General features: G+C 47.0%; 3 protein-coding genes across 9 annotated transcripts; 1 reads left to right on the top strand and 2 right to left on the bottom strand.

Moving 5' to 3' along the window:
- Positions 1-449: 449 nt before the first annotated feature.
- Positions 450-9,837, bottom strand: syt11b (synaptotagmin XIb). The gene is made up of 4 exons (XM_046400422.1): positions 9,532-9,837; positions 4,576-5,510; positions 3,516-3,636; positions 450-3,162 (listed from the first exon to the last, which is right to left on the bottom strand). The coding sequence occupies exons 1-4, from the start codon at positions 9,563-9,565 to the stop codon at positions 2,852-2,854; spliced, it is 1,401 nt and encodes a 466-aa protein (XP_046256378.1). The 5' UTR covers positions 9,566-9,837; the 3' UTR covers positions 450-2,851.
- A 2,143-nt stretch (positions 9,838-11,980) lies between these two features.
- On the top strand, positions 11,981-18,795 carry LOC124065317 (methyltransferase-like protein 27). 6 transcript variants are annotated; one of them, XM_046400588.1, is made up of 6 exons: positions 11,981-12,117; positions 12,703-12,840; positions 13,444-13,572; positions 14,379-14,514; positions 16,198-16,290; positions 18,206-18,795. In XM_046400588.1, exons 2-6 carry the CDS (start codon positions 12,724-12,726, stop codon positions 18,433-18,435), a joined length of 705 nt encoding a protein of 234 aa, XP_046256544.1. In that variant the 5' UTR covers positions 11,981-12,117; positions 12,703-12,723; the 3' UTR covers positions 18,436-18,795. The 6 variants fall into 6 exon arrangements, 4 of the variants coding, with proteins under 4 accessions (XP_046256544.1, XP_046256545.1, XP_046256546.1 ...); XM_046400589.1 differs by lacking the exon at positions 11,981-12,117 and adding an exon at positions 12,240-12,258; XM_046400587.1 differs by lacking the exon at positions 11,981-12,117 and having other exon boundaries at positions 12,524-12,840.
- Positions 18,796-22,249: 3,454 nt separating this feature from the next.
- LOC124064274 (microfibril-associated glycoprotein 4-like) lies at positions 22,250-27,687 on the bottom strand. 2 transcript variants are annotated; one of them, XM_046398574.1, is made up of 7 exons: positions 27,626-27,687; positions 25,327-25,411; positions 25,092-25,244; positions 24,750-24,788; positions 24,041-24,137; positions 23,324-23,491; positions 22,250-22,735 (listed from the first exon to the last, which is right to left on the bottom strand). In XM_046398574.1, the coding sequence occupies exons 2-7, from the start codon at positions 25,357-25,359 to the stop codon at positions 22,482-22,484; spliced, it is 744 nt and encodes a 247-aa protein (XP_046254530.1). In that variant the 5' UTR covers positions 25,360-25,411; positions 27,626-27,687; the 3' UTR covers positions 22,250-22,481. The 2 variants fall into 2 exon arrangements, with proteins under 2 accessions (XP_046254530.1, XP_046254529.1); XM_046398573.1 differs by having other exon boundaries at positions 27,640-27,678.
- Between the last annotated feature and the right edge of the window lie 10 nt (positions 27,688-27,697).

Raw genomic sequence — 27,697 nt, 5'->3', positions numbered from 1 at the left:
AAGACAAATAAACCAGATTCAAGAGACAGGACGCTGTGCGAGCAGTCACAGACCAACTGTGTCAGGGTTAGGACAACAGGATTAGGACAGGCGGCAGACAGACAGGTGACAGACAGACAGATCGGTGTTGGAGCTCAGCCAAGTCGTGATCCCGTCGGCGTTTACCTGTGGAAACACCTTACCTGTACAGTGTTCCAGGTGTTTTCTGAGCTGCACACAACCTACCAGCCTGCTGTCCCTCCTGACCCAACTGGTTTCACAATCAGCTTATGTTTCCAAGAATGAGTGCGGTCAGACAGCAGATTGTTTCCTGGACATCCCACACTGTGCAGCCCCACAGGTTAGCGTGTGTGAGCAGCATGTTAGCAGGGCGTTCACTTACTGTCGTCGGTTGTGTGGCTGAACTTCTGACAGAAACTTGTTGAACAAACGAGGCGACAGACGAGGCATCCATGACTAACTTGTTTTTTATTTTCACGTCCAATTAGTGTTAACAAACCTAACACAGAGGTTAGCATCCAGGTCTACAGCAGGGGGCGCTCAAACACTAAAGCTCTGAGGACATCAGACAGGAAGGAAACCAGCAAACATCTTCATATCTGTACAAATCTACAGTCAGAGCAGAGGAATGTGAGGAGGGTCCGCCTCCTCCTCAGCGCTTCTTCATCTTTAGGATTCAAAGTGAAATTCAGTTACGTCAAGAGGCTGTTTACACAAATCAATAATCTGATGTCTCAGCAGATTTAAGGTGGATAAACTGGACTAACTGGGACTAAAATGTTCTTAGAGTGAAATGTTGTGGCTCTGTGGAGAACAGTTTGTCAACACTCATTTAACAAAACATTCAAACCAGTTTCAACTTGACTTTTAACAGAAGAGCTGGTCCATTAAATCGTGTCTGCAGGGAAACCAAACACTGAGGAGCTTCACAAAGTACCTGGGACCAGTCTGGATGAGGGCAAAACCAAAACGCACAAAATGAAACAGACAGAAAGAAAGAAGGAAGCAAAATGAAGCTGTGGTTGCTCATGACGTTTTAGACCAGACTTCCTCATGTCCTCGTCTTCAGAGGACACACAGCAGCCATGTTGGCTCAGTTGGTCAGGTTGTCTCAAAGCTTTTCTTCTTCTCCTGGAGCAACACACGGTGCTCAGGTTTACTCTGTGGGCAGTCACACCTGATACCTGTATGATACATGAACACCACCTGACCCCACACAGCAGAAAGTGGAGGTGTGGGTGGATGTGTTGTCATGTCCCGTTACAGGCCACCCTCACATTTACAGACTTTAACAAGGCAGACGAAGACCGTCGGACAGAATCTGCTGCAAAGCTCCAAACGTGTCTGAACCAGACATCAGCCACGCTGATCAAACGGTTCACAACGCAGATCGAGGTGAAGACGACGTTCTTCACACCTCCAGCCGTCCGAGTCACACCTGCTTCCTGCTCTGTGAGGTGAGCTTCAGGTGTCGGCTGCTGCTCTTCACTTCATACTCAGCTTCCCGCTGACGTCAGACTTTACTGAATCTGACGGTGACTCAGTGAAAGCAGGCTGCAGCTCAGCACAGAGCAGTTGTTACTGAACCACCTGACGGAGCTAACGTTAGCATGCTAACATCTCACCTGTCTGGAGGAAAACAGGTGATACGGAGGACGGCTCACAGATCTGAGCAGACAAAAGGATTCAGTCCTCCAATGAGCGAACGTTCTGCTAACGACATCTGACTAAATGAGTAAACAGCATGAGTTAGCTTAGCACAGTCAGATGTTTCCCTCTCATTGTAAACTGTGTGAATATTAACTCTCAAACCCTCCCGTTTCACGTACGCACACACAAACGAGGCAAATGCTCACCTTTACAAACTGTGGGCGATGCTGCAGTGACTTCCTGTTTCACAGACGGCTGCTCCTGATTGGACAGAGCTGCATGTTTGTTAGGTTTTAAAGCAGTAAACAGCAGCTTGAGACGAGTTCAGAGCTCATGAGGACCGAGGAAGGACTTTGTGTTCAGACTGAAGGATTCACAAAGAGCAGCTGCAGATGACGAAGTCATGATGAAGACACAACAGGCTGAAAACAAGCATGAGCCACCACAGCTGTTTCTGTCAGAGAAATGAAAACCATTCATGTTACAAACAAGTATTTTACATCTGAGGTCTCTCAGTCCTCATGAGCAGGAAGCTGATTGAGAAGCTCCTACGGGAAGGACGAGCGCGATGTGTGCAGTCATGATGTAAGGTCCACGTCCTCCGTCGTCAGAGAGGACTGAACGTGGTGTCCGATGTTCTCTCGCATGAGGCCCACTACATCACGCCAAATGGCGGCAAACATTTAATCAGCGCATCAGGAGCCGTTTGGCCCTGTGGAGGAGGAGTTAAACTTGGATATATTCAGCGTGTAGTTAAATGCAGTATTAGTCAGTACTTAAACCTTGATGCTGTCTTCATGTTGGTCAGTCCGTGGGATGTCAGCAGTTCTTCATTTGAACTCTTTTTCTTTTGGGACAGACATGCGATGAACTGCATGACAACAACAGCACGAGGCATCTTTTTTAAATCGTATTGGAGCATTCCCTCCCCCCGTCTACGCACAGGGACGGCCGGAGGACACATGAGGACAGTCTGAGAAATGGATGTCTTTAGTTTACTTGCGAATGCAGTGGTGGAAGAGAGAAAACAGAGACAGACAGACAGAGTTTTACTATGATCACAACAGTGTGTGTGTGTGTGTGCGTGCGTGTGTGTGTGTGTGTGTGTGTGTGTGTGTGTGTGTGCGCACGCTGTACACTGAGTCTTTGTTTCCCAGTGGTGTTCACTGGTGGAGTCCCAGCTGCTCGGTGGTGTCCTCCCTCAGTACTCGCTCAGGTTGTGCCATTTGGAGATCTGCCGGCGGGGGTTTTCGCAGACCTCCCTCCAGTGGGAGGCGCCAGAGGGGGCGGGACTGTGCAGGCCCAGCAACAGGCGACCCAGCACTTCGTTCTTGGTGGTGCGGTCAAAGTCGACCACCAGGAACTCGACAGAGATGTCAGGCAGCAGCTCAGGCGGGATGTCGTAGATGAAGGACTCGTTGAAGACCGGGTTCAGCGTGCACTTCTTCACGTGCGTCTTCTTCTTGGCGATGCGTTTGCGGCCGTAGAAGACGTTCACCTTCACGTAGGGATCTGAGGAGTAAAGGATGAGAACAATAAGGGGGATTCTTAAAGAAAACCAGACAATGACAACTAACGAACCAGAAAGAATCAAATGTACCCTTCAGAAAACAGTAACAGCTGCAACGATTATCTCACCAACAAATACAACAAAGCATCAAATCCTGACAACCAACAGGCACAAACTAACAATCTTCGGCGTTTTTGCTAAAAAAACCCCAAAAAAAACAAAGAGAAATAAGAATGTGATTCAGCTAATCGTTGTGCATGTCCCTTTGTGGAAAATAAAGTTAAAGCTGAATAAACCCTTTAAACCCAACAAACTCCCACAATCCCGTCCTGCTGTCCCAGCTGGGAGCACTCACTCGCCGACAGGCCCGTGATGTCCATCTTGGGGAGGTGTCGGGCCTTCAGGACGACCACGCTGAGACGATGGGACACCGGCTGGTAGGACAGAGACACCAGCAGCTCTCCACGACTCTCACACTGAAACACACAGAGATGAATGAGCTGCTTCGATCAGCACTCGGTGGCCACTCGATGATCCTGAAATCCACAGTGACGTCCTGAAACGCTCTGAGTGCTGAATGGAGGGAAACCCATCCAGTCTAAGGTGGCTAGCTAGTTAGCCTTAGCTACCGTGGTAGCTTTGAGCTGGGAGGTTCAGTTTCAGTTTCAAGCTCGCCTCAGCTCCACCTGAGGAGCTGATAATCGTACATTAATTTCATGTTTTATTTCATTAATTTCATCCATCCATCCAGTTTCTACACCGACTTTATCCATCAGGGTCGCGTGGGGCCTGGAGCCCATCCCAGCTGACAGGTTCACCCTGGACTGCTCGCCAGCCAATCGCAGGGCTCACACACACACACACACACACACACACACACACCTCTGGGAAAAGCAGAGCAGCCAGTTAACCTGATGTGGGAGGAGAAACCTCCCACGCAGGCACAGGGAGAACATGCACAGAAGGACCCAGACCAGGACTCAAACCTGAAACCCTCTTGCTGTGAGGACGCAGGGTGAACCACCGTGCTGCCTCTTCGTTAATTTCATTTCATTAACATTATATTAATTTCATGAGTGACAGAGCCAACTACACAGCTCTGCTGACTGGACAAGAAGGAAGAAAATCATTGACTGTCTGGCTGTCATCTGCATTTCAAACCTGAGAAAAACTACCGTGACTCAGACGGAATCGTGCTATTATTAAATGTTTTTGGCTGTTTGTCAGGGAAAAACACACCTGAGCAGGTTGCTTTTCCTCTGATGTTTTTAACTAAAGAACAAAGATGGATTTATTTGCCTTTAGTCTAAATGGAAGCTAAAAGGAGCAGTCGTAACTGTTGGCAGTAATGGCTGAAACTCTTTCTTTACGTTTCTTCATTCTGAGAAACTGACGAGCTGTCAGCTGTCACTCACCTGCATGTTTCTCTTGACGATCTGCTGGCTCAGGTGGACTCGGCCCGTGCTCGGGTCCACGCCTTTCAGCGGAACCACCGCCTCCCCGATGACATCATCACGGGCAAAGCGGTCGAAGCTGAGGACCAGGAAGTGCAGGGTGAGCTCTGGCAGCGAGCTGTAGGCAACACCGTAGAAGGTGAAGGTCTCGTCGAACAGCGGGTCCAGGGTCTTCCTCAGCACGCGGGTCTTGACACGGTGCTTCTTCTCTGGCAGGATGGTCATCTTCACGTACGGGTCTGAGCTGCCAGCCTGCTCATCCATGGCTGGGAGGCCCCGGGCCCCGACGATGGTCACCACCAGGGCCTTCTTGGGGAAGTTGTAGTCGACGGTGAGGCTGATGGCGCCCAGGTTTGGCTCTGGCTCAGTCTCCGAGGAGGCGGGGGTGAAGGGAGACCCTGTCTTGCTGCTGGTCTGGCTGCTGCTGGCCGAGCTGCTGTCCAGGCAGCAGTAGTCGGCGCGGACCGGCAGCGCCCGCTCCAGCCGGGCCTGGCTGTGGGCGGGGCCTGATCCCGCAGGTGGGACCAGGTGACTCATCTGCAGCTGTCCCGGGACATCCAGGATGTTGTTCTCAGCGTCCACCAGCACCATGCCCCTCCCTGTGGCAGCAGGGCTGCCTCGCTCTCTGTCACGGTCAGAGTGGTCCACGCGCCGGATGCCGCGTACGATCCTCTTGCTGCTGCTGAGGGATTCTGGGTAAATGCTGATGCCCTTCAGCATGTGGATGAACTTGTAGGGGGGGTCTTCGGCGTCGCAGTAACGGTCGCCGTGCAGCTTGTAGCGTCCAGAGATGCGCAGGTAACGACGCTGACAGAAAGACCAGAGCACAACCAGAACCACCACCACCAACACCAGAACACCAGCTCCCAGGAAGCCCGCCAGGACTGGAGACATGGCTGAGACAGAGACACAGAGAGGACGTGTTAGCACATACAGAGCTGGAACACCTGACTGACAGGGACACACTCTTCTGTGTCAGTTCAACAACTGAACAACTTTGATGACTCAGATGCACTGCAAATTAGAAACGGCAAAGTCTGTGACTGCTGGAGTCAGGGTCACGATGACATCATCATGGTGACATCATAGTGAAAAACACAGTGATGTCACCACATAGGCTCTCCTGAGATGATATTTTTATTTTTTATTTTTTATTCTATTCTATTCTATTCTATTTTTTAACTTTTTTATCTTTTATCTCATGTCAATTGTATTTTTATTATTTTTGCACAGTTGTTAAAAGGAGTGTTGTTTTTTCATTTCACTGTGGATGCACATCCACATGTGACAAATAAAGAATTCTGATTCTGATTCTGATCAGAAATGTTTAAGAGGGGGAGGAGGGGGAGGAGGGGGGGGGGGGGTGTGTGTGTGGAGGCCCTTGTTTGCTGTGTACAGAGGAGTACTGTTGTCCTGATGTGTCCCACGAGGACACCCTGGTGTCACCACGCTGGCCCTGAGTGACAGGCTGTCGGTGCAGGAATGTGGTTAAATCCATCTCCATCATCATCTGTGACAGCACATCGCTGGCTGTTTGACAGATGATTCACTTTGTCTCTGCACTACGGACGTCAGGAGACACTTTGGACTCATTTTCACTCGTCTTGAAGTTGTTTATTTCAGCTGTTACTTTCACAGTTTGGTATTTTCAGAGAAGTTCTCAAGCTGTAGTTCATGCACACAGTGAGCAGAGAGGGAAGCGTTGACAGGATCAGCACTGAGCCCCGGTTACCCGGGAAACGGGCTTCTGGATTTGGCCACTAGGTGTCGCTCTCGGCTCAGTAGCCATCAGGACACTGCGACACGTCCCGTTTCCATTTTAACCAATCAGCTGAACTTTTCTGCTGCAGTGACGTTAAGTGGACAGACGGAGTGGATCAGAGCGAGGCTTCAAACTAACAGAACCTGCAGCGGCTCACTGATGGCAGCTGTCCATCTGTCCGTCCAGCAGCTCCGAGCTGTGCTGCACGACAGCCCGACACTCCGGCCGCCGTCGCCCAGCAGACGCAGCTTCAGACGCTCTGAATGCAGTAAGACCGGAAAACCAGGGAAGTTACCCAACACTCAACAGGACTCAGTCAACAACATCTCAATCCAGACTGTAAAACCAAACCCTGCAAGAGTTAACTTGGTTTGTTCTAATGACATCCAGCAAACGATGTCATTATTTCAGTTCGTTATAAAAGACTGATGATGATTACCAACTGAAGTGTAAAAGCTGCTGAATACTCGTCTGCTCTCAGCTCAAATATCACAGCCAAACTGCTGAAATTCTTCCTGTTGTTGTCGCCTTTTCATCAGATGATGTCATGTTTTGGAAAGAGCTGAAAGCAGCTGAGCTCGCTGCCTAGCAACACACACACACACACACACACACACACTCTCTGAGCTGTGTGTGAGGCTTTAACAACCACCATTTTCTCTCTTTAGCTGCCGATCAACATGTGAAGAACTCTAACAACAGGAAAAGACAGGAAGCAGAACTCACGTCCACCTCATCACACCTGTGTGTCCCGACACACTGCGTGGAACTGACTGCAGATCAGTTCACAGCAGGACGGTTCTCCTGTGACATGTGCGTCACATACTGTGTGTGCGCTTTGCGTCTCTGTCAAAGGAACCAATGACGGAAACATCTTTGTTAGCATCTGTATCAGTACATGCAGTGCATGCAGTACACTCTGTACCCGCTGTACACACTGTACACGCTGTACACACGGGGGACGCGCTGCACACTGAGGACTGTAACTCAGCAGAACTCATTTAATGAACCATCAAGCCGATTAAGTTTGCAGACGACACCACCCTCATCGGTCTCATCTCGGACGGGGATGAGTCCGCCTACAGGAGGGAGGTGGACCGTCTGGTGTCCTGGTGCGCCAACAACCACCTGGAGCTGAACGCCCAGAAGACGGTGGAGATGATCATTGACTTTTGGAAAGTGCCAGCTCCATCGCTCCCCCTCACCCTGACAGACACCCCCATCTCCACGGTGGACTCCTTCTGCTTCCTGGGTACCACCATCACCGGGGACCTCAAGTGGGAGCTGACCATCGGCTCCCTCATCAAAAGGGCCCAGCAGAGGATGTTCTTCCTGCGGCAGCTGAGGAAACTCAAGGTGCCACCAAGATGATGGTTCAGTTCTACACGGCCATCATTGAGTCCATCCTCACCTCCTCCATCACCGTGTGGTACGCTGGGGCCACCGCCAGGGACAAGCTCAGACTGCAGCGTGCTGTGCGCTCTGCTGAGAAGGTGATCGACTGCAGCCTTCCATCTCTCAGAGACCTGTACACATCCAGGACTCTGAGGCGTGCAGGTCGGACATGGACTCTTTGTAAAACTCCCTTCAGGCAGGAGGTTACGGTCCATTCGGACCAAAACCTCACGCCACAAGAACAGTTTCTTCCCCTGTGCTGTTGGACTGTTGAGCGCCAACTGACTAACATGCTGCCCTGCACCTTAGCAATTGATTTTGCTCATTCACTGTCCACCTGCTGTTCACTTGCACTGTGTACCTCACCCACTTACACTATACTCCATCCTGCACTACCTCACTTTTGGACTACCTCCAGAAAAATACTTTTTTTTATTTTTATTTTATTCTTCAATCATATGTTACTTGTTACGTTCTATGTATGCACCAATCACCAAGACAAATTCCTAGTAATGTGAAACCTCTTCACTTACATGGCAATAAAGTCTTTCTGATTCTGATTTCTGATTCTGATCAGGACGTGACGGGAGGACGTGCTGCTGAATACAGAACAGGTGATGCTTTGAGGTGTATTTAATCTGAAATAAGTTTACCCTTCAAACATACAATTTTTAACTGAAGTTGTCCTTGAAAGAAGCTTTTTGCAGCCAGTAATGAGTTTCCTGCTCCTCCCTCTCTGCTCTGCTGCGACTCGTTCATTTCCTGGGGATCAATAAAGTTTTATCTGAATGTGTTGCAGCAGTGAAGAAATGAGACACTTTAATGGCAGCCCTGACTCTTCCTCACACTTCAGTCTTTTGTTGGAGGCGAGTGAAACATCACCAATCATCTGAATGGTGGAAACTGTGAGGTGCGTTCACTGACTGCTCGAGTCTCTGAGCGTGGCTTAAAGCTGCTTCACCTGGAGGTCAAATGGACCAGCAGACCTGAGCCACACGACCGCTGAGTGTCTCCGCTTAGTGTTTTCTTCATGTGGCGTCAGCTAGCGATCACCTGCTCAACAAATTGTCAGCAGTCTAAGTGTCCAGGGTGACGTCTTCAAATGTCTTTCATGTCTTTGGCGGGACATACAGCAGATGAGCTGCGCTCTTCTTACGTGTGGCAGAGCCGAACACCTGAAGTGCAGCTGATCTCCAGGTTTCCGTCCTGTCACGGCCTGCTTTTGTGTCCCAGGAAAACAGACATGACGTCACCCGATACCCACCCCGACTGGCACGCGCACGCAAGGCAGACGGCGCGCAAGGGCCCGAGGACGCCCTGCTGGACGCGTCTGTTGCGGTGATGTTTGTCAGCTCAGGTTTATCAGTTGCAAAAGGTGCTGAAGCTGCATTTTCTGTTTGTTTCATTCCGATGACGACATGACAAATCGAATGATATTTTTATTTTAACCATCGATTCTAAACTTACCGGAAAAACACAGTCACCTTCATACCGATTTGATCGGATCAATAATGTCGATGAAACCCAGCGACAAAATTATCTCATTTATAGGTTTCAAATTCAAAAGGCCCTGAATAAAATAAAATAACGGGCGTTGGCGTTTCATGAAGTGGGTGTAGACGGCTGATGGAGACGGGACGGGACACGTTAGCCTCATACACCTGCTGAAGTGATGATAAAACAATGCGAGATGATGATGATTAACCGAGTGATTTCGACGTTAAACAGCAGAGAAGCAGCAGACAAGGCCTGGCTCTTACCGTAGGCGGGTCCCAGTTCGATCATGTCCGCCATTTTGTGAATCAGGGCAGGATGCGGTCCTGACGGAGCGGAGAGAAGAGCACAGAGATGCAGAGGACACCGACTGACAACCACCCGCTTTTATTTCACATCCATAGAGAAGCGACGACAGGAGAAATCACCGAAAACCAGCCGCGGATCCGGGAGATAAAGACCTCATATGTCCGCAGAGGGAGCCGTCGTCCGCTCGGTGTCTGTCGGTACGCAGTGATGCTCGCGCTAGGATGCAGGGAGGCTGCGCGGAGGAGCTCGCGATGAGACTGGACGGAGATCGTCTATTAAACAAATGACTCACCCCGCAGACTCACTGATGTCAGTTGATTATTCCTTTTCGTGGCTCTTCAAGGAGTCTTGCTAGCAGTGCTCTATTATTTTAATTCTTAAAATATCATTACTTTGTTTTTGTTAATACGTCAGCTTTATTCTTACGTATATTTTCTTGTTTTATTTTCTCTTGTTTTATTAAATTAATTGTGAAATAAAACTCGGTATTATTTCAATCTAAAAACAAGACTTATTGGCCTAAAATTGCACTTTTATTTACTGCACAAATTTATTAGTCACAAAAATGCATCGCGTGTTGACAAAATGACACACTACCCTATTTTATTCATCAACCTGGTCTTTCAGGTACGTGTGTGAATTTAATTCTTTCACATTGTTAGCGTGACTCCGTGTGTTTAGATGACCAAAACCTCTCAGCTGTTTACTGAAAGACGTCCCCTCTTTCAACACACTACACAAGCATACAGTCAAACAGTCAGCAGAGCTCCACTAAACACACTCGTCATGTTGTGGACTAACGGTTCAGACAGACCACGTCATCACAAGGCGTCCATTTGTGAGTCTGTGGATTCACGAACATGCCGCACTGCCTGATAACGCAGAACACAAATGTGAGCAGAGTGAGACATCACTCCACCCTCCTCCTCCTCCTCACCGGTGTGGTCCTCGCGGGAGTGGAGGCCCCGCCCCCTGAGCTGCGTCACCACACTGTTAGATAATAAACAGCAGCTTCGTGATTTCTGCCCTGCCTCCACCAACAGGGCCGTCCCCTTCACTGTGGGGAAAAGGGGGGCCCCCTTTTCCCCTCAGGGCCCTCAGGGGACACGGACATTCTCCGTGTCAGACACTCCTGTGGAGTTTAACACGCCTGTTTGTACTTCGTATGCCTCGAGTCGACATGAATGCAAAGGAAATGAAGAGTCAGTAGTAATGAAGAACAAACACCAGGCCTCACACCCGAGACATCAGGAAACAGGAAGGCCACCCCGTCCACTAGGATGGACACTGTGTCCTGTCCATCGGATGGGACCAGCTGTGATAGACATCAGCTCACACACACACACACACACACACACACAGTCCTCGCCTGTCAGCGAACTGATGCTCCTCAGATGTTTTAAATGTTTGAACGCTGACGGTTAATGGCGCTCTTCTCACGTGTTCGGGTGGCTGAACTCAGCTTCAGGCGCTTAGTGGGCGCGGCGGACAGTGAAGGAATGCTGCTACGACTGGCCCGCACCGGGACGCCAGACTGGTCTTACTGGGACCAGGGCCTGACTGGTGCACCTCGCGGCTCACACACACACTCCAGGCTGGGGTTTTCCTAAATGTTTGCATGTTCTAAAGTTTTAATGAGGCAGGAGGAGAAGCTGCCATTTTAGGGCAGCTGTGGCCTAGAGGTCGGAGAAGCGGCTTGTGATCGGAGGGTCGTCGGTTCGATTCCCCCACCGGACGGGCAGGAAAAATGCCCCCCCCTCCATTAGCCGGCTGATGTGCCCTTGAGCAAGGCACTTAACCCCCCAATATGCTCCCCGGGCGCTTGATGCTGCCCACTGCTCCTGTGTGTGTTTCACTGTGTGTAATTTGCCGGGTGTTGCATGTGTGTGTTCAACTAAGGATGGGTCAAATGCAGAAGACGAATTCAGTGTGTGTGTGTAAAAATATATATACTGTCAATAAAGTGATTCTTCTTCTTCTTAAGGACTTTAATGTAGTGATTCTATGATTCATTCTGCACACACACACACACACACACGATTTAAAAGTTTAAATCTGATTTTATAAACAGTCATCTTAATTGAACTTTCTGGGGTCCAGTAGGAGTCAGGCTGTAAGGCCACCTGAGACTCCGCGTGATTTTGGGCTGCACAAATAAAACTGGCTTGACACCCGAGGGGAACTTTCAAAATAAAAGAGGAAATAACTAACAGCACCTAAAATGTGCCACAATTTCCTTGTGAAAATGATTGACAGAATGAATGTCAGCTGCACAAACTGACACTTCACTTCTTCTACAAGTGTTTGTGTTTGTGTTTGTGTTTGTGTCTGCAGCGAGTTTCTGTGGCCCCGCAGCAGATCGTGTTGCTGCCGGGAGCCCAGGCCTGTCTCAACAAATACCTGAATGTTAATAACACTACCTGTCCAAGCAGATTCAACCAGTCAGACAGCACAGACCAGTTCACCTCCCATATAAACCTGCTCCTGCCATCGCTGCTCCCACTTCCACATCTACTTCTCCACCCAGACACATCCACCTTCAGGTGAGTCCGAACTCCTCTCGTGCTTCGCTCGCAGTCGGGCTGTGGGTTCGTTTGTTTGATCAGTCAGGAACCGGATGTGAATCGGGTTTTCACAGTCCGAGCTGACGTCCGACCGTCCGAAAAGAGAAGCGCTTTGCTGAGGTATAAAACAGGAAGTCAGTGGATGTTTGGGTCGATAAATCAACTTGTTTTTTATTCTCAGACCTTCGGATTGCACATAATCAGCAGGAAATATTTCATTTATTCTCAGATGATTTGATGCTGCAGCAGCAGGCAGGACTGTGTGTGTGTGTGCGTGTGTGTGTGTGTGTGTGTGTGTGGGCGTGTGTGGGTGTGTGCATGTGCGTGTGTGTGTGTGTGCGTGTGTGTGTGTGTGTGTGCGTTTGTGTGTGCGTGCGTGTGTGTGTGTGTGTCAGTTGGAGTCTGGATGCGTGTGGAGGAGGATTATTTCAGACTGATTGAAGGTTGGAGAGAACAAACAGATGGAAGAAAAATGTGCCTGAGGCCAAAGCTGGAACAACATGCTCAGCTTCCAGCTACACTTCCTGTACCAACATGAACTTCAGTGCGTCTCCCCTCCGGCAGGTCGCAAAGCGTCTCCTCGTCATGTCGGACTGCAGCAGATCTTTGAGCGACGTGAAGAACCTCCTCCAGGCGTGCAGGGGTTACGATCCACAGCAGAGGATGAAGTTCTACGACACCTGGGCACAAACGTACGAACAGGTGAGCGGCCCGAAACACCTCAGAACACCACCCAACATCCGAACACGTGGTCCCTGCAGGCTCTGAAGGAGCCTCTGATCCAGTACCACCAAACCCATTTGGGCCCATGTCTGGCTTGGGCTCCCAGAGTGACACTCGTAGATGCATTTGGATGTGGTTTCTCCAAGGCGTCATCTGCACGTAAACACACTTTGTTCTCCCTGTCGGCCTTGAGGGTCAAAGGTCACAGTGAGCTCACCCGTAACTCACCCGTAATGTTCTAATTATCACAAACGTTCACACAAACGCCTGTCAGGGTTTGAAGGATGCTGTGAAGAAGTCAGTCGCTGCGTTAGCTGCCTGAGCCTGGTCACGGGACAGGAGGCGTCCAACCAGGCGGTGATTCAAGCTGCAACCTGATGTTTGGTGTGTTGGCTCCAGAAATGGCTGGAATATTTCTGTTATCACAATAGCTGCAGGTTTATGTTCACCTGATCCTCCAATCAACCAACTGTCGCAGGTCTGAATCAGCGTTATGTGCATGTAACGAGTTAAACCTTCAGTCTCACCGACAGTCAGGGTAAAAGTGCTGCTGTTCACAACTAACACACCATCCCCTGACAGGATTCGGAGAGGATGAACTACAGGGCACCTGATCTGGTGGTAGATTTCCTCAATGCAAACTTCTGCGGGAGTCGCGAGGAGGTTCGGGTTCTGGACGTTGCCTGTGGTTCCGGACTGGTCGCTAAACTGGTGAGTCAACAGCTTGTATGTCACTTCAGAGGACAGACTTGTGGAAGGACGGAGCTGCAGGTGAGTTCAGGTGTATCCCTCCCGATCTCTCCTAACGCTCCTGTCACGAGAGTCGACATGTCACAGACCACATGAGACACACACACCGAGGACCTTTTTCTAACCCTGACCGAGAACCTCTGGTGCCCCACTCTGTCTGTCCACCTTTGGTTTTAGACAGATTACATTAACAAACAGACTAAAGACAGTAAAAGACACACAAAAGACAGACAAAAGACAGCCAGGTTATCGTTCAAGTCAGCAGCAGTCAGATGAGTACGGCAGCTGTCAAACAGATCTGCTTTGAATAACATCTGACTTGGACCAACATGTCAGCTTGCACAGCATCAGGCTTCAGTGCTGCTCTGAAAACCCACATGTTCTCTGGATGTTTGGTGCTCGGATTTTCGGATTCTCTGGTCACCGTTTCCCCTTTCATAAAAACAAAACATGTCTGCCCTCGTTTTGAAAATTGCTTGCAAGCTAAGGTAGCTTGTCCTCTGCTGGGTCAGGACAGACAGAAGTGGTGGTCCCACATGTCGTACCTCGGCCCGTCTGTCCCTGATTGTTCAGGATACGTCCTGCGGTGTAAACACAGCACCAAACTTGATTTTCTCTGGGGGGGCTCTTTGAGCTGACGTATCCTCGCTTTTCAGTGAATTGCTGAATTGTTCCCGTCTACCTGGATTGTCTGGAGGTTTCCCTTCTGCCTGATGCTCCTCAGACATTTGAATTATTTTAATGCTGTGTTCTTCTCGTGTGCTCAGATGGCCGGACTGGGCTTCAGACACTTTGTGGGAGTGGATGGCAGTAAAGGCATGCTGGAACAAGCTGCTAAGACCGGCCTCTATCAGGACCTCAGACCGGCTCTCCTGGGAACACAGCCGCTGCCTGCAGAGCCTGGTACACGACACTCACACTCACAGTTTTACAGCTGAGAACACAACCAGCACACACACACACACACACACACACACACTTGGAGTAAAGTACATCCCCACGATCACTGACCACACAACACAAAGTATAAACTTCTCGGGGGTTGAAGTAGCAGCGAGTCCACCGCAAATGACGGCCACCGGTGATAGTAGAGACAGCACAACATTTTGCAGGTCATTTAGCCCCCGTTCGGGCATCCCAGGTTGCTGCAGGTCCTCTGATGACCTGCCTGTGAGTGTGTCTCCTTGGTGATGACTCAGTCAAAGTCAAAAGTGTCAAAATGTCAAAGTGTACTTTGTTGTCAAAAATCTATGTAACAGGGGTTAGCACAGAAAACCAGTCTCCAATGTGCAGTTAAAAACTAAACATGTAGGTAAGACAGTGACAATAATTACACACACACGCACACACACACCCATACACATACACCCAAACAAACACACACAGTGTGCAGTAAAAGGACAACATACTGATACAACCATGTACAATAAATACACACACACACACACAGTCACAGCAGCAGTACAGTCAATGGACATACCGGTATGTGCAGTAGTGTAGATGCAGTATGTAAGGTGCAGAGAGTAAAGTGTGAGTGACGTCATGAAGTGTTCATGGGGTGTTCATCAGTGTGTTGATGAGTCTGATGGCTTGTGGAAAGAAGCTGTTTCTCAGTCTGCTTGTGCGGCACCGCATGTTGCGGTAGCGCCTCCCTGCTGGTAGTAGGGAGAACAGTTTATGTGCTGGGTGAGTGGGGTCTTTGATGATGGTCATTGCTCTTCTGGAACAGTGTGAGGTGTAGAGGTCCTGAATGGCTGGTAGTGGTGATCTGATGATCTTCTCTGCAGTCCTCACCACCCTCTGTAGTGCCTTCTTGTCTGCAGCTAGACAGCTGCCTGCCAGACAGAGAGGCTGCTGGTCAGGATGCTCTCGATGGTTTCCCTGTAGAAGATGGTGAGTGCAGATGTGGGGAGGTCAGCTCTTCTCATCCTCCGCAGGAAATGGAGTCGTGCCTGTGCTTCTTTGACCAGGGAGGTGGTGTTTGTGGTCCATGTGAGGTCTTCTGTGATGTGCACTCCAAGGAACTTTGTGCTTTTCACAGACTCCACAGCACTGCCATTGATGAAGAGTAGGATGTGTGTTGGTTGTTGGTTGTTTTTTCAGTCAAACTTGATGGAATATGTTCATGTGATGTTTAACTTGAAATGTTTAGATGTTGCTGCTGTAAAAGAAAGTGCACTACAGGTGTGTGGCCAGCTGAAGCTACGGCAGCCCTGCAGGACTGTTTGGAGAGCACAGATTGGCAGGATTAAAATCACTAAGCAGGGCAGGTGAGGGTAAACAGAAAGCCAGCCTGACTGGAGCTTTGGAACGCAGAACATAAACTCAACAAACATCTGGCTGATGAGAGAAACGCTGGGCGAGACGCTTCACTGAACGTCATGTCTTCTCGAAGCTCCGCTGAGAGCTCTTTGCTCTGCTGGCCCTGTGGAACAGATCCACACAGGGGCAGGTTATTCATCCACTTTGTTTTGATGTGGATATTTTTGGTTTAGTTTCTGCTGATATCATTTTGGTTTCAAAAATGCTATTGTTTAATTTTATAACTAACATGTTATGCCTTCCTCCTCCTCCTCCTGGTTTCAGGTACTTTTGATCTGGCGATAATTGTTGGTGCTTTACGTGATGGTTTTGTGCCGGTCAGCGTTGTCAGGGAGCTCTGCGATGCCATCAAACCAGGTAACCAACATGTTGTTCATGATCGTATGTTTTCAAGGGAGGCTGAATTGAATTGATTTTGGTTTATGTCAGAACATACCTTTAACACAATAAGGAAATAAAGTCAGTCACATTACGTTGCACTTTTCCATGTCAGAGGTCATTTTTTGTGCACTTGATCACAGCGTTCAGAGTCATCCTACAGATCTCTATCTGGTGCGTTCTGTGTTCTCCCCTGCCTCCTCCCTGCAGTCTCCAATCTCTTTCAGGTTGCACCTCCTGCAAACTCCACCTGTGTGCACCTTCCTCCACCCTAACAGGTCACTCTGTGCTCCTACTTATTCTTATACATGCACCACAGTCATTTCTATCCTCTTCACAAAGCCCACCACCTTCTGTTCTGGCCGAGCAGCTGTGGCCAGAAGGTCGGTGGTGTAATTCCTGGCCTCAGGATCCAGGTGTCCTCAGACAAGACACCAAAACCCAAACTGTTCACGATGGCTCTTCCATCAGCATGGTACCTGGTTCCTGGTATCCTCGGCCACCGGCGTCCGAATGTGTGTGACTGCTGGCTTTAGTTGTAAAGAGCTTTGATTGGTCAGTCAGACTAGAAGAACCCAGTATGAGTTCAGTCCATCCGCCATTCTATATTCCTGTCCATGACAGAAGACCTACCCTCATCATCTCTTTTCCTTTGTCAACATATTGAAGTTTGCTCTTGTCACTCCTCCTCCTCCTCTTCCTTGTCCTGCTGCCCCTCCTCCTCCCGCTCGTCCTCCTCCTCCTACTCCTCATCCTCGTCCTCCTCCTTTCCCTTCCATCTCACACCCAACTTGTGGGCCATCATCACAGCTTCCAGCTTCATACTCAGCACTCTGACACGCTCCTGCCTACCAGGGTTTCATCTGACTTTGGACCAGCACTGATGCACTGGCTGGATTAATCCACAGTGGCTGGATTAAGGATAGTGTTGTTATATGCAGATGATTCATCATTATATGCTGGTATCATCATGTCTGTGCTGGCTTTTTTAGTGACAATGGTAACATTGGCATTAACGTGCATCATTTCTTGCGTTGATTGTTGCTTTTCTTCGTGGCTGATTTTTTTTTTTTTTTTTTTGCATTTACTACAGCTGATATGTGTCTGTGAGTCAAACTGGCCCTCTGGGCTGCACTCTAACACCTTTGGGTCTTTCAGAAGGAGATGATATGAAAACATAAAGCCTGAGCTCAGTCCGTGGGACCAGAGGTTGGTCGGTTCAGCACAGACCAGTCAGCACAGAGTGTGGACTCTGGAGCTGGAGAGGTGACTCCTCACCTCCAGGCCACTGCTGAGGTGCTCTTGAGCAAAGCACCAAACCCCAACTGCTGGAATTTACTCAAGTACTGTACTTAAGTACAATTTTGAGGTACTTGTACTTTACTTGAGTACTTCCATTTTTTCCACTCCACTGCATTTTGTAGACAAATACTCTACTTTTTATTTCACTACGTTTATTTGATGACTGTCCTTAGTAGTTACTTTTCAGACTGAATATTGGATTTGATAATCAGCCAGACTGATTATTGATTTATCTTTAGTATGATATATACATGCATGTAAATATGTGTAATTTAATTTAATTTGTACTTTTCTTCTTTTGATACCAAGTCCATATATTGCCAGAAAATGACATTTAATTCAGATACTTTAAGACATTTCAAGTACTTTTACCAAATATTTTAGCATTATTACTTTTACTCAGGCAGGACTTTTGTTCTTTTGTTTACAACGCCGTGTCTGACTGCATGACATACATTAATGCATTTCAGGCCTGTGTGCGAGTAAAAACAGAATGGGGGGTGGAAAGGATTTTCCTGGTTAATAATGTCTGTCTACATCTATGCTTCTCTGCCTCTTTAATAATTGTTGAATAATTGATTGTCTTCCTCAGGAGGCTACGTTTGTATGTCGAAAGTGGATCCAAGGTCTGAATCTGGAAACGGATACAAGATGTCTTTGGAGCGAGAGCTGCAGCTGATGGAGGAAGAGGGACTGTGGACTCTTGTGGCCACTGATGAGATGAACAAATACATGATGGATGTTTATCATGATTATGAAGACCAGGAGAGTGTGCAGTACCTTGGTGGGACCATGTACCTGTACAGGAAGTCAGTGAGTTAGTCTCTGTATGCCAGAGTCTGTTTCTTCAGCTCTGTATTCTTAGCAGAACACCAGATTGTTTGACAAGTTTGTCAACAACGATCCTTGTTGGTCACAACTGTTTAGCTCCGCCCATGGTCCCAACCCCCAAGCAGTGATTGGACAACAGTTTTTCATTTTGGTACTGATGATGCATCTTCCTCTGAAGAAGTGAAAGCTCTCTTGTTGCTCCCCATGAAATTTAATGACAGTTTTGCTTTCATGATGGACAAATCAAACCCATCCAGTGTTTGTGTTGTCTATATTGTGAACTGATTTTTTTATGGAATAAACAATTCAGTCGTGACAATTAAAAGGAAATAAAAAAGAATATGTGCTGTATTTCATTTTGTCTAATTTGTTGTTTCAGTCACTTAAGTGGGTCCTGATCGCATTAATAATTAATAATATTATTAGGTAATGTTGGGAAGCTGGGAAGTGCTGATAATATTATGTTATAAAAGTCAGTAAATAAATGTCATCATCAGTGGTGGAAAAAGTATTCAGGTCTTTTTTTAAGTAAAAGACTTATTTATTTGATTGATGGCTTTTATCAGATTTTTCATATTTTATGATAAATATTTATCAACTGGTGGAAAATGTGAAATACTGTTTTGTTTTTATGTGGAGCATAAAGGTGACAATAAAGAAATCTACCTATTTATCAATACTACAATTTAAAAATATTGTTATAGCATTAACAATATCTGCAGGTCCCCAAACATGACTCGGCATTAAGAGCAGGAATTCACTCCAAGATTTAGAAACATGGGCGGCACGGTGGTGCAGTGGTTAGCACTGTCGCCTCATAGCAAGAGGGTTCCAGGTTCGAATCTGGGCCCTTCTATGTGGAGTTCCTCCCACAATACCAAAAACAGGTTAATTGGCTGCTCTACATTGCCCCCTAGGTGTGAGTGTGAGAGTGTGTGGTTGTCTGTCTTTGTGTGTTGGCCCTGCGATTGACTGGCGACCAGTCCAGGGTGAACCCCGCCTCTCGCCCGTAGTCAGCTGGGATAGGCTCCAGCCCCCCTGCGACCCTGACGGATAAGCGGTATAGAAAATGGATGGATGGATTTAGAAACATCTTATGTTATCCATAGTATATACTGAACAGCAAGCAATGGACCAAAATTTGCCTAAACACATTCACAGTAAGCAGCACTGAGTGATCTTCCATCTTCCCGTCTTTCTGCTTGTTAGGCGACCGATCGTCAGTCACATTCCCCAACTCATGTCTTCTAGACCAGGCAGGACTATTGCCACTCCCTGATATCAGACTGCTCCACAAAGTCCATAAAGACTCTCTATCTAATCCAGAACACTGCTGCACATGTACTGACAAAAACTCATATTAGAGATCATATTTCTGCTGCGTTGGCTTCTCTACACTGGCTGCCTGTAAAATTCAGAATAGACTTCTAGGTTCTTTTTCTTGTCTAAGAGTAGACTAAAAACTTCCTGTTTGATAAAGCTTATAGTTAGAGCTGGCCTAGTCTGGCCCCTAGTTATGCTGCTATAGACTTAGACTGCCTGGGATCTCCCATGATGCACTGAGCTCTTTCTTCCTCTCCTTCTGCACACATTCATGTCCCATTAATGCATATCACTAACTCAGCTTCTTCCCTGGAGTCCTTGTGCTTTCTGGTCTCTCAGGTTCCCATGGATCGTGGTTGGACCTCCTGCTGTGGTCCTGCTCGAAACTGACAACTGTTATTACCACCTGTTATATTTCTACATTATTATTATCACTACTACTACAACTATCATCATTATTGTCAGTGTCATTCCAATACTCTGTTGTTACGACTGACTGTGCCGAGGAACTCACCGATGTTTTCATGGACATCTTCAACACCTCACTGAGCCAGACTGTTGTCCCCACATGCCTCAAAGTCACCATCATCATCCCAGTCCCGAAGAAGCCGTCTCCCTCCTGCTTCAATGACTACCGCCCGGTCGCACTCACTCCCATCCTTATGAAGCGCCAGGTCGGTGTGTCAGGTGGCTAAGCAAGGGACATGTTCTGGACCGTTTCTGTGAGCTCCACCAGGACATTGTGGCTTTCCATCGTGTGTGTAAACACAAATGGGCAGCAAACCTCCTGGAGTGGATAACAGATTTCATGACAAAACCTACTGAGAACTTTATGGAAAGATTCCAAGGGTTCAACATTCCCACTGAAGTATTGCACTTTGCTTGTAAACCCTTTTCTATCAAACCTGAATCACACTTCTGTGCAAAAGCCAAAGAGGTAATGTCTTCTACTGATGAGAGCATCTTTCAGTGGTTGGTATGCAATCCTCCTTTGCTTTCAAACAGCACTTGCAGTCTGAGGGTGCAGAGAACCTTTGGTCTAACCATGTTAACCAATATCAGTACCCCACAACAAGGAAAGTGGCCTTGCTAATACTGGCAAGGTTTGGGTCCACTTATACATGTGAGTCTTGCTTTTCTCACATGAATGCCATCGAAACAAAGGCACGTTGCTCCATGACCAGTGAGAAGTTGCATGAGTGTCTTAGGATTGCCCTTACTACCTATGAGCCAAACTATGTTGAAATAGCAAAGTCAATGCAGTGTAATTTTCCCCATTGAACAGGCTCAAAATGACAGCAATGTGATGTATGCTACTTTTACATCACATGAGGAATGTGATGCTGTCTCTGTGACAACATTTATATTTTATGTTACTTATTTTGTTTGTCTGTTTTACTGTTCAGCTCTAATACATTTGGCTGTGGGTATGGACCTGCTGTGTTTGGAATTGTTTATGTCACGTTATGTTGTGAACAGTCCATTTATTTTTGGTCTGATGGCTTTGTTTTGTTCATCTTGAATGTAGCAAAATATAAATATGAACCTTGGTTAAAAAGCTCCTTATGTGAAAGTATTAAAGTTAAGTTAAAGAAAATGGATATGTGTCATTTGTTCATACTAATATTATATCTATTATCATCAAGAGTAATTTTTTATCCATTAGTTGACAAATATTCTGTGTGGCCCACGAACACCCAGTGATTTTCATATTCAGATTCAGCCACTTGCTTGCTTGAATTGATGTTGAATAGCTTTACTTGAAATTTTGTCTCTGTTATAGGGTTTCTGTCTCTGTCTCTCTGTCTCCCTGTCTGTCTCTCTCTGTCTCTGTCTCTCTGTCCCTTGATGCTTTACCAAGTTCATCCTCCCATCCATCTGTTTTCTATAGCCGCTCTATCCATGCAGAGTTGCCAAGTCTAATATAGTGTAAATATAACGTGTAAAGAGACAGAAAAGCGATGGATGGATGGACTGCATACCAGCCGTAGCACAGAGACGACAGGCACAAGGCTGATGCTCATCCACATGCATCCCGTCCACAGCTACAGCAGCATGTGAACAAGCAGCATCATCCCCTAAAATATGACACGAGTGAAGGAGTGACGTCAGCAGCTTCAGCATGACCTTCAGGTGATAAGCTGAATGGCATTGTTGTTTTAATGTGAGAGAGACAGAAAGTTCACGAGTCCAATTCATCCACACGACTCGCTCTGAGCACAAACTTTAAAAGCAGTTCAGGCTTGATTATTTCTCTTCATTTATCCATCATCTTAGAACAAACTCAGGTCACTGATTTGATTTTCTATAAAACAAAAAGAGGATGTGTGGAGGGTTGTAGGTGTTTTTGGAGCACTGAGGATCCATGCAGACATCTGTGAAAACTCTGTGTGAAGGACTTGTAGAATAAGTATTTCAGCTGCATCCACCCACAGAGACACAGGAGACAACGCGAGGACATCAGATCACATCAGCTTTCTGCTCTGGGTTAAAGTAAAACATTTATTTCATCCGTAGTTAACCATACAGAAAAGCACAGTCACATCTAATTCAGTTTTATCAGAGTATGGATGAGGGGAAATATTATGTATTCAAACTTAAAGCAAATCTCAAAGAACCCAAACCAGACCATCTAAGATCATGTGAGATTATGTACTAGAGAACAGAGAAAAACATCAGCAGCTGATCCTCTGCTGTGTGCTGGTCCTGGAGGACTACGACACAGGACGGATCTTCATGCTGATGGCCTTCAGCGAGTAGTCATAGCCCTTCCACGGTTGCCAGTCCACTCCAACAGCGTAGATAGTGCTGTCAGCCCCCCAGCGGTAAACCCCGTTAGGGTTTGTGTAGTGACATGCTGTGTACCAGAACGCCCCCAGGAACTTTTTGGCACAGTTGCTCCCCCAGGTGTCCTGGTCTTTGTCAAAGGTGGAGAACTTGTGTCCATTGTGACCACTCAGGGCGTCTCCTACAGAAACATTAAGCACAGCGATACTAATGCTGCAAACACTACTACTGCCTGTTACTGCAGAGGAGAGCAAGAGCAGTAAATCAGTCCTACTAGAATATCTGACATTAACTGGCTGACCTGCCAGCTGGGTGAAAAATGCACCATAGAAGTGGGAAGATGAACCGTTTCAGGTGTGTTTACTACCAAATAAAGTGGCAGAAATGTTACAGGTGGCAGGTGAGCCGAGCTGTCGACTCGTATCAAACAGGCGAGGAAGGAACCTCAGCAACACCAGCTCTTTGAACTAAACAAGAAAACTGGATTTATTGGATGGAAGTAAAAGCCAGAGCAAAGTCTGCCTAATGCAGCTGTCTCTCTCAGCTGTGTTTACCTGTGAATTATGTCAAACTGCAGCCATCTTCTACTGAACACACATAATTCATTTAGAAACAGTTTATTGGGGGACAACTTCATCTTTTCAGAGGTTTGGGGGGACATGTTAGTTTGGTTAAAGTAAAGAAATGTGATATTCTGTTTGTTTCTATTTCAGTTATGTTGAGCAGCTCATCAAACTTTGTGGATGTGACGTCATGCACCGATGCTCACCTGCTCCTCCATTGGTGAACCCAGACACATGCAGTTCATACCCGTCGCACTCGGCGTCGACAGAGAACGACGAGTAACGAGCAAACACTCTGGTTCCGTTAAAGTCCTCCATGTCCACCAGTAGCTCATACTTTTCCTGATGTGTCAGTTGGTGGATGTTCTCAAGACCTGCACACACACACACACACACACACACACACACATTTTTACATTGTACTGACTGCTGCTGTGATGATCGCTGGTTGTAGCTGTAGCATTAGTTAGCTCAGTTAGTTCAGTTGGCCACAGCACTAGCTGATGACAGGAGGGTCACTGTGGGGCTCAAACTCCTCCCAGTGAACACACCTAGGTACCAGACTGGGAGTGGGACCTCTGAGACCAGCAAAGGACAGTTTGAGGACAGACGTTAAAATAAATAAACTTGAGTTCAGACAGAAAGTGGAAGGTTGTATTTTTCTGTTTAGTAAGGAAAATAGGAGTAAGAATATTTCCTTAATATGACATCTGGAGGTACAAAGTGTACCTTTAAAAGTTTCCTGTCAATGAGGACACACACACATGCACACACACACACACTTCACTTTTTTTGTATTCAAGAAAACTCCATCTGCAGACTGAACTCATTTGCTGATTTACTCAACAGAATTTAAACTTTGTCCTTTCTCATGAGTAAGTTTCATGAAGTCACATGACTGTTAGTTTGGTTTCATTTCTCACCAAGCCAGTACTCTCCTGCAGCATTACCAAAGCCCATCTTGTACTGATCCCAGGGCCTGTAGAAGTTCACTGAGCCGTCCACCCGCCTCTGGAACACCTGGAGGAACGAGATGGGAGGTAACTGCTTAAACCCAACAGGTACCTGACAGTTTGTGTTTCCACATGGCAAAGTTTCAGTGAAAACGTTTCCTTGAGCAGTCCCAAGCACCATATGATCTCTTGTCTGCACGAGTCAGTTTGATCTGGCCAGTCAGTTGCTGTCAGCTGACCCTGTCTCCTCATAGACAAAACATGCACTCAGCAAAGATTCTGAAAGTGGAGTATTTTGCCTTAAATCCAAACCTTGTGTTTGATTGTGTCCCTGCTCGATGAGTATCTGAATGCTTACTCCCTCGAGGTTGATAGGAGGCACCTGAGAGGTCAGTCTGTTGTACAGATAAGGCCTTTGCCTTTGCAGAGGTCTTTGCTCCATTTGAGACAGACTTGCAGTTTGCAGACTGACTTAAACAACCCTTCTGCCTCTCTTCTGTCTTGTTTTAGTCATTTGGACTTGGCCTTACAAGTTGCTGTGTGGATAAAAGAAGTATCCGTGGGCGTATCATTCCCTGTACGTATGAAGTAACTAACAGACTGGACAAAAACTGAGAGAACATTCAGAGAACCAGGACTGTAATCTGGCCGGATGTTCATATTTGTCAAGTCAACTCACCGTCCACCGTCCTCCTTCTGACTTCATGTCACAGTACACCTACACAGACAAACACACATTCGTTAGCAAATGTGATCAGGTTGCAAAGACTTTATACAGTCTATTCAAATATGCCATGACCAGTGCTGTAAATGCCACTCTGTGCACAGTTGTGACATAAAATCAATACCACAGAAGTTACAACTACGTTGGACTGCTATCTGTTGTATGAGGAGCATCAGTCAGAACTTTCAACTGTGTTTCTATCAGAGCCGATGTCTCCGTCTTCACATGCTGACCGTCTCTTCTTTGAAGCAGCGTCTTTCTCATCAGAGGGTCAACTTGCATCCCAGAGGGAATTACCTGGACAGCAGAGGTCGATCCGATGGGGTAGATGGTGTACACTCCGCTGGGTTGGCTCTTGTCTTGGTTATAGATGTCACTGCAGTCTGCTGGTAGTTTGGTGCAGCTGGTCAACACTGGAGCCAGAATGAGGAGGACGGTGACTGATAGCAGCTGGAGAAGAGGAGATGTTTCAGACCCGTTAGCATACACAGCTAATGTGTTTAACTACACTAATGTGTAAACTAAAGTTTACCTTCATTGTCAGAGTTCTGCTGATGTGACCCATGAAGAGCCTGATGTCAGTTCGTCTGGATCTCTGATGGGCTGTATTTATGTCTCTAAAAGTGATTTTAGACTTTCAATACTTTGTTTTAATTCAGCACATATGAAAAACAGTCCATCACAATACAATCACAACAACAGGCAGGCAGCCTTGTGACAGTGCTATAAACTCACTTGGTGCTGTGTGACAAAGTTTAGCTTTAATCAGCACCAGTGGTGACCAACTGATACATGTTTGTTCTTCTGAGCTTAGCGTAGACACATGTGCACACTGCTGAGATCATTCAGTACTACAAAGCTGCAGGGCCAAATCAATGTGACTCAAAGCGGCTCTGCTCGACTCAGCTGGTCCTGACCTGACTTGTTGACTTGTGCAGACACACAAGCTTTCCAGGTGATTTCTTTATTGTGTGTTGTTTTGAGGTATGAATGTTTTCTTGTTGCTTTGTTTGTTTATTAGATAGAGAGGCAGCTTTCAGTAACTTTAAATATACTGTATATACAATATGGCACATTATGGAATGGAATATTGCACATTGAAAGGTATTGCACAGGATGTAAGAGACCGGTGGTCTATGGAATCAGTGCACGTGAGAGTTCAAGGTGGTTATTGCTTTTGGGAAGAAGCTGTTTTTGAATCTGTTTGTCCTTGTCCTGATGCACCTGTAGCGCCTCCCTGAGGGCAACAGGTCACATTGGTCAAAGCCAGGGTGGGATCTGTCCTTGCTGATGTTTCTGGCTCTGCTGAGGCAGCGGGAGGTGTAAATGTCCATCAGGGAGGGGAGAGACACATAACGGACGACCTCACCTGGAGCAACAACACTTCCTGCCTCATCAGGAAGGCACACCAGCACTTCTACTTCCTCAGGAGGCTGAGGCGTGGCGGACTGGGGAGCTCAGTCCTGACATCCTTCTACAGATGTGTGGTGGAGAGCGTCCTGTGCTCCTGCATCACTGTGTGGCTCAGCAGCTGCTCTGCAGCAGAGAAGAAGGCTCTGCAGAGGGTGGTGAAAGCTGCACAGAAGACTGTGGGACGCAGCCTGTCCACCACCACAGACATTTACACCTCCAGGTGCAGGAAAAGGGCCTCCTGCATCATGAAGGACCCCACCCACCCCTCACACAAACTGTTTGCCCCTCTCCCCTCAGGCAGGAGGCTGCGGAGCATCAAGAGCAGGACCACCAGACTGAGGAACAGTCCCCCCCCCACACACACACACACACACATACACACGTCTTGTCTCATTTGCACTATTCTACAATACTGCTGTAAACATTCTTGCCGTCTGGTCCCTGTTCACTGGTTATATCTTTCTTTTTATTCTGGTTGCTTTTATATGTATATAGTGTTGTTTTATATTTATAGCATTATTATTTTGTAGGTTATTGGGCTTATACCAGGACCAGGGAAACTAATTTCGTTCCACCTCATGTTTCTACATGTGTGAAATGACAATAAAGCTCCTTGAATCCTTGAATCCTTAATAGCTGCAGTGAGGTTCTCTGTCCAGGAGATGTCGCTGGAGATGAGGACACCTGAAAGTGTGGACCCTGTCCACACACACACATCGTTGATGTAAAGGGGGGCTGGGTCAGTGCTGTGCTTCCTGAAGTCCTGAAGTCCTAGTTAAAACTGAACTATATGTATTTTAAAGCGAGTTTTGAATAAAGGCTATCTATGCATAATCTTGATGTATTTTGGCAACATTTCAATGTCTATATTTGAATTTACAAACATTAAAATACACTCAGTAAATGCTGTTGAGAAAGATTTTTAAATGTAAAATAGAAAAGAATTTATAGTCCGTTTAAACAAAGACACATTTTCAACTGCAAATCACTAAAGTCATCCTTACTGGATCAGACTGTGACTTTACAATCACAGAACAGAATAAAAGATTAAATTTGAGGTTAGTTAGGTTGCCACCGCGTTGAGAATTCTCAACTAGCCAGCAGATGACCATTTTGGACACAATGCAATAAAACAAAATGACATTCAGCAGCAGCGCTTCTCGGATCGGCTCGATGGTCTGGGCTTCGGCCCCGGGCCTCGTCAGCTCCTAGAGACGCCCCTGACTGAATGTCCGCTGCACAACGCAACACAGAATGGTGTTGTGTCCATTATATTCTTTGTAGGTTCTCAGTGGCAGTGTTGTATAGAATAAATAATTATGTGTTTTCAGGACTGCATAACACATAGAACATAAAACATGACAAATCAGCTTTCACTGAAACTCCCTTTGTTGCTTTTCTCCTGCCTGGATGCTTACCTGTGTGAACTCACCTGAAGGCTGACATGAACAGGCTTCTCCTTCAGTCTGTCACAGCCCCACAACTTCCCC

The sequence above is a fragment of the Scatophagus argus genome, chromosome 9 (genome assembly GCF_020382885.2).
Source record: "Scatophagus argus isolate fScaArg1 chromosome 9, fScaArg1.pri, whole genome shotgun sequence".
Classification (NCBI taxonomy): Eukaryota; Metazoa; Chordata; class Actinopteri; family Scatophagidae; genus Scatophagus; species Scatophagus argus.
This window is presented reverse-complemented; position numbering and strand designations above follow the sequence as displayed.

Excerpts from the sequence above, each read along its gene's own strand:
- LOC124064274 (XM_046398573.1), bottom strand. Across the intron at positions 25,245-25,326 it reads GCAGAACTCTGACAATGAAG|CTGCTATCAGTCACCGTCCT; the intron begins GTAAACTTTAGT and ends CCTCTTCTCCAG. Across the intron at positions 24,789-25,091 it reads GATCGACCTCTGCTGTCCAG|GTGTACTGTGACATGAAGTC; the intron begins GTAATTCCCTCT and ends TTGTCTGTGTAG.
- LOC124065317 (XM_046400587.1), top strand. The coding sequence starts at position 12,673 with ATGAACTTCAGTGCGTCTCCCCTCCGGCAGGTCGCAAAGCGTCTCCTC. Across the intron at positions 13,573-14,378 it reads CCGGACTGGTCGCTAAACTG|ATGGCCGGACTGGGCTTCAG; the intron begins GTGAGTCAACAG and ends TCGTGTGCTCAG. Across the intron at positions 14,515-16,197 it reads GCCGCTGCCTGCAGAGCCTG|GTACTTTTGATCTGGCGATA; the intron begins GTACACGACACT and ends TCCTGGTTTCAG.
- syt11b (XM_046400422.1), bottom strand. The coding sequence starts at position 9,565 with ATGGCGGACATGATCGAACTGGGACCCGCCTACG. Across the intron at positions 5,511-9,531 it reads CGAACTGGGACCCGCCTACG|CCATGTCTCCAGTCCTGGCG; the intron begins GTAAGAGCCAGG and ends TCTCTGTCTCAG. Across the intron at positions 3,163-3,515 it reads CATCACGGGCCTGTCGGCGA|ATCCCTACGTGAAGGTGAAC; the intron begins GTGAGTGCTCCC and ends TTTACTCCTCAG.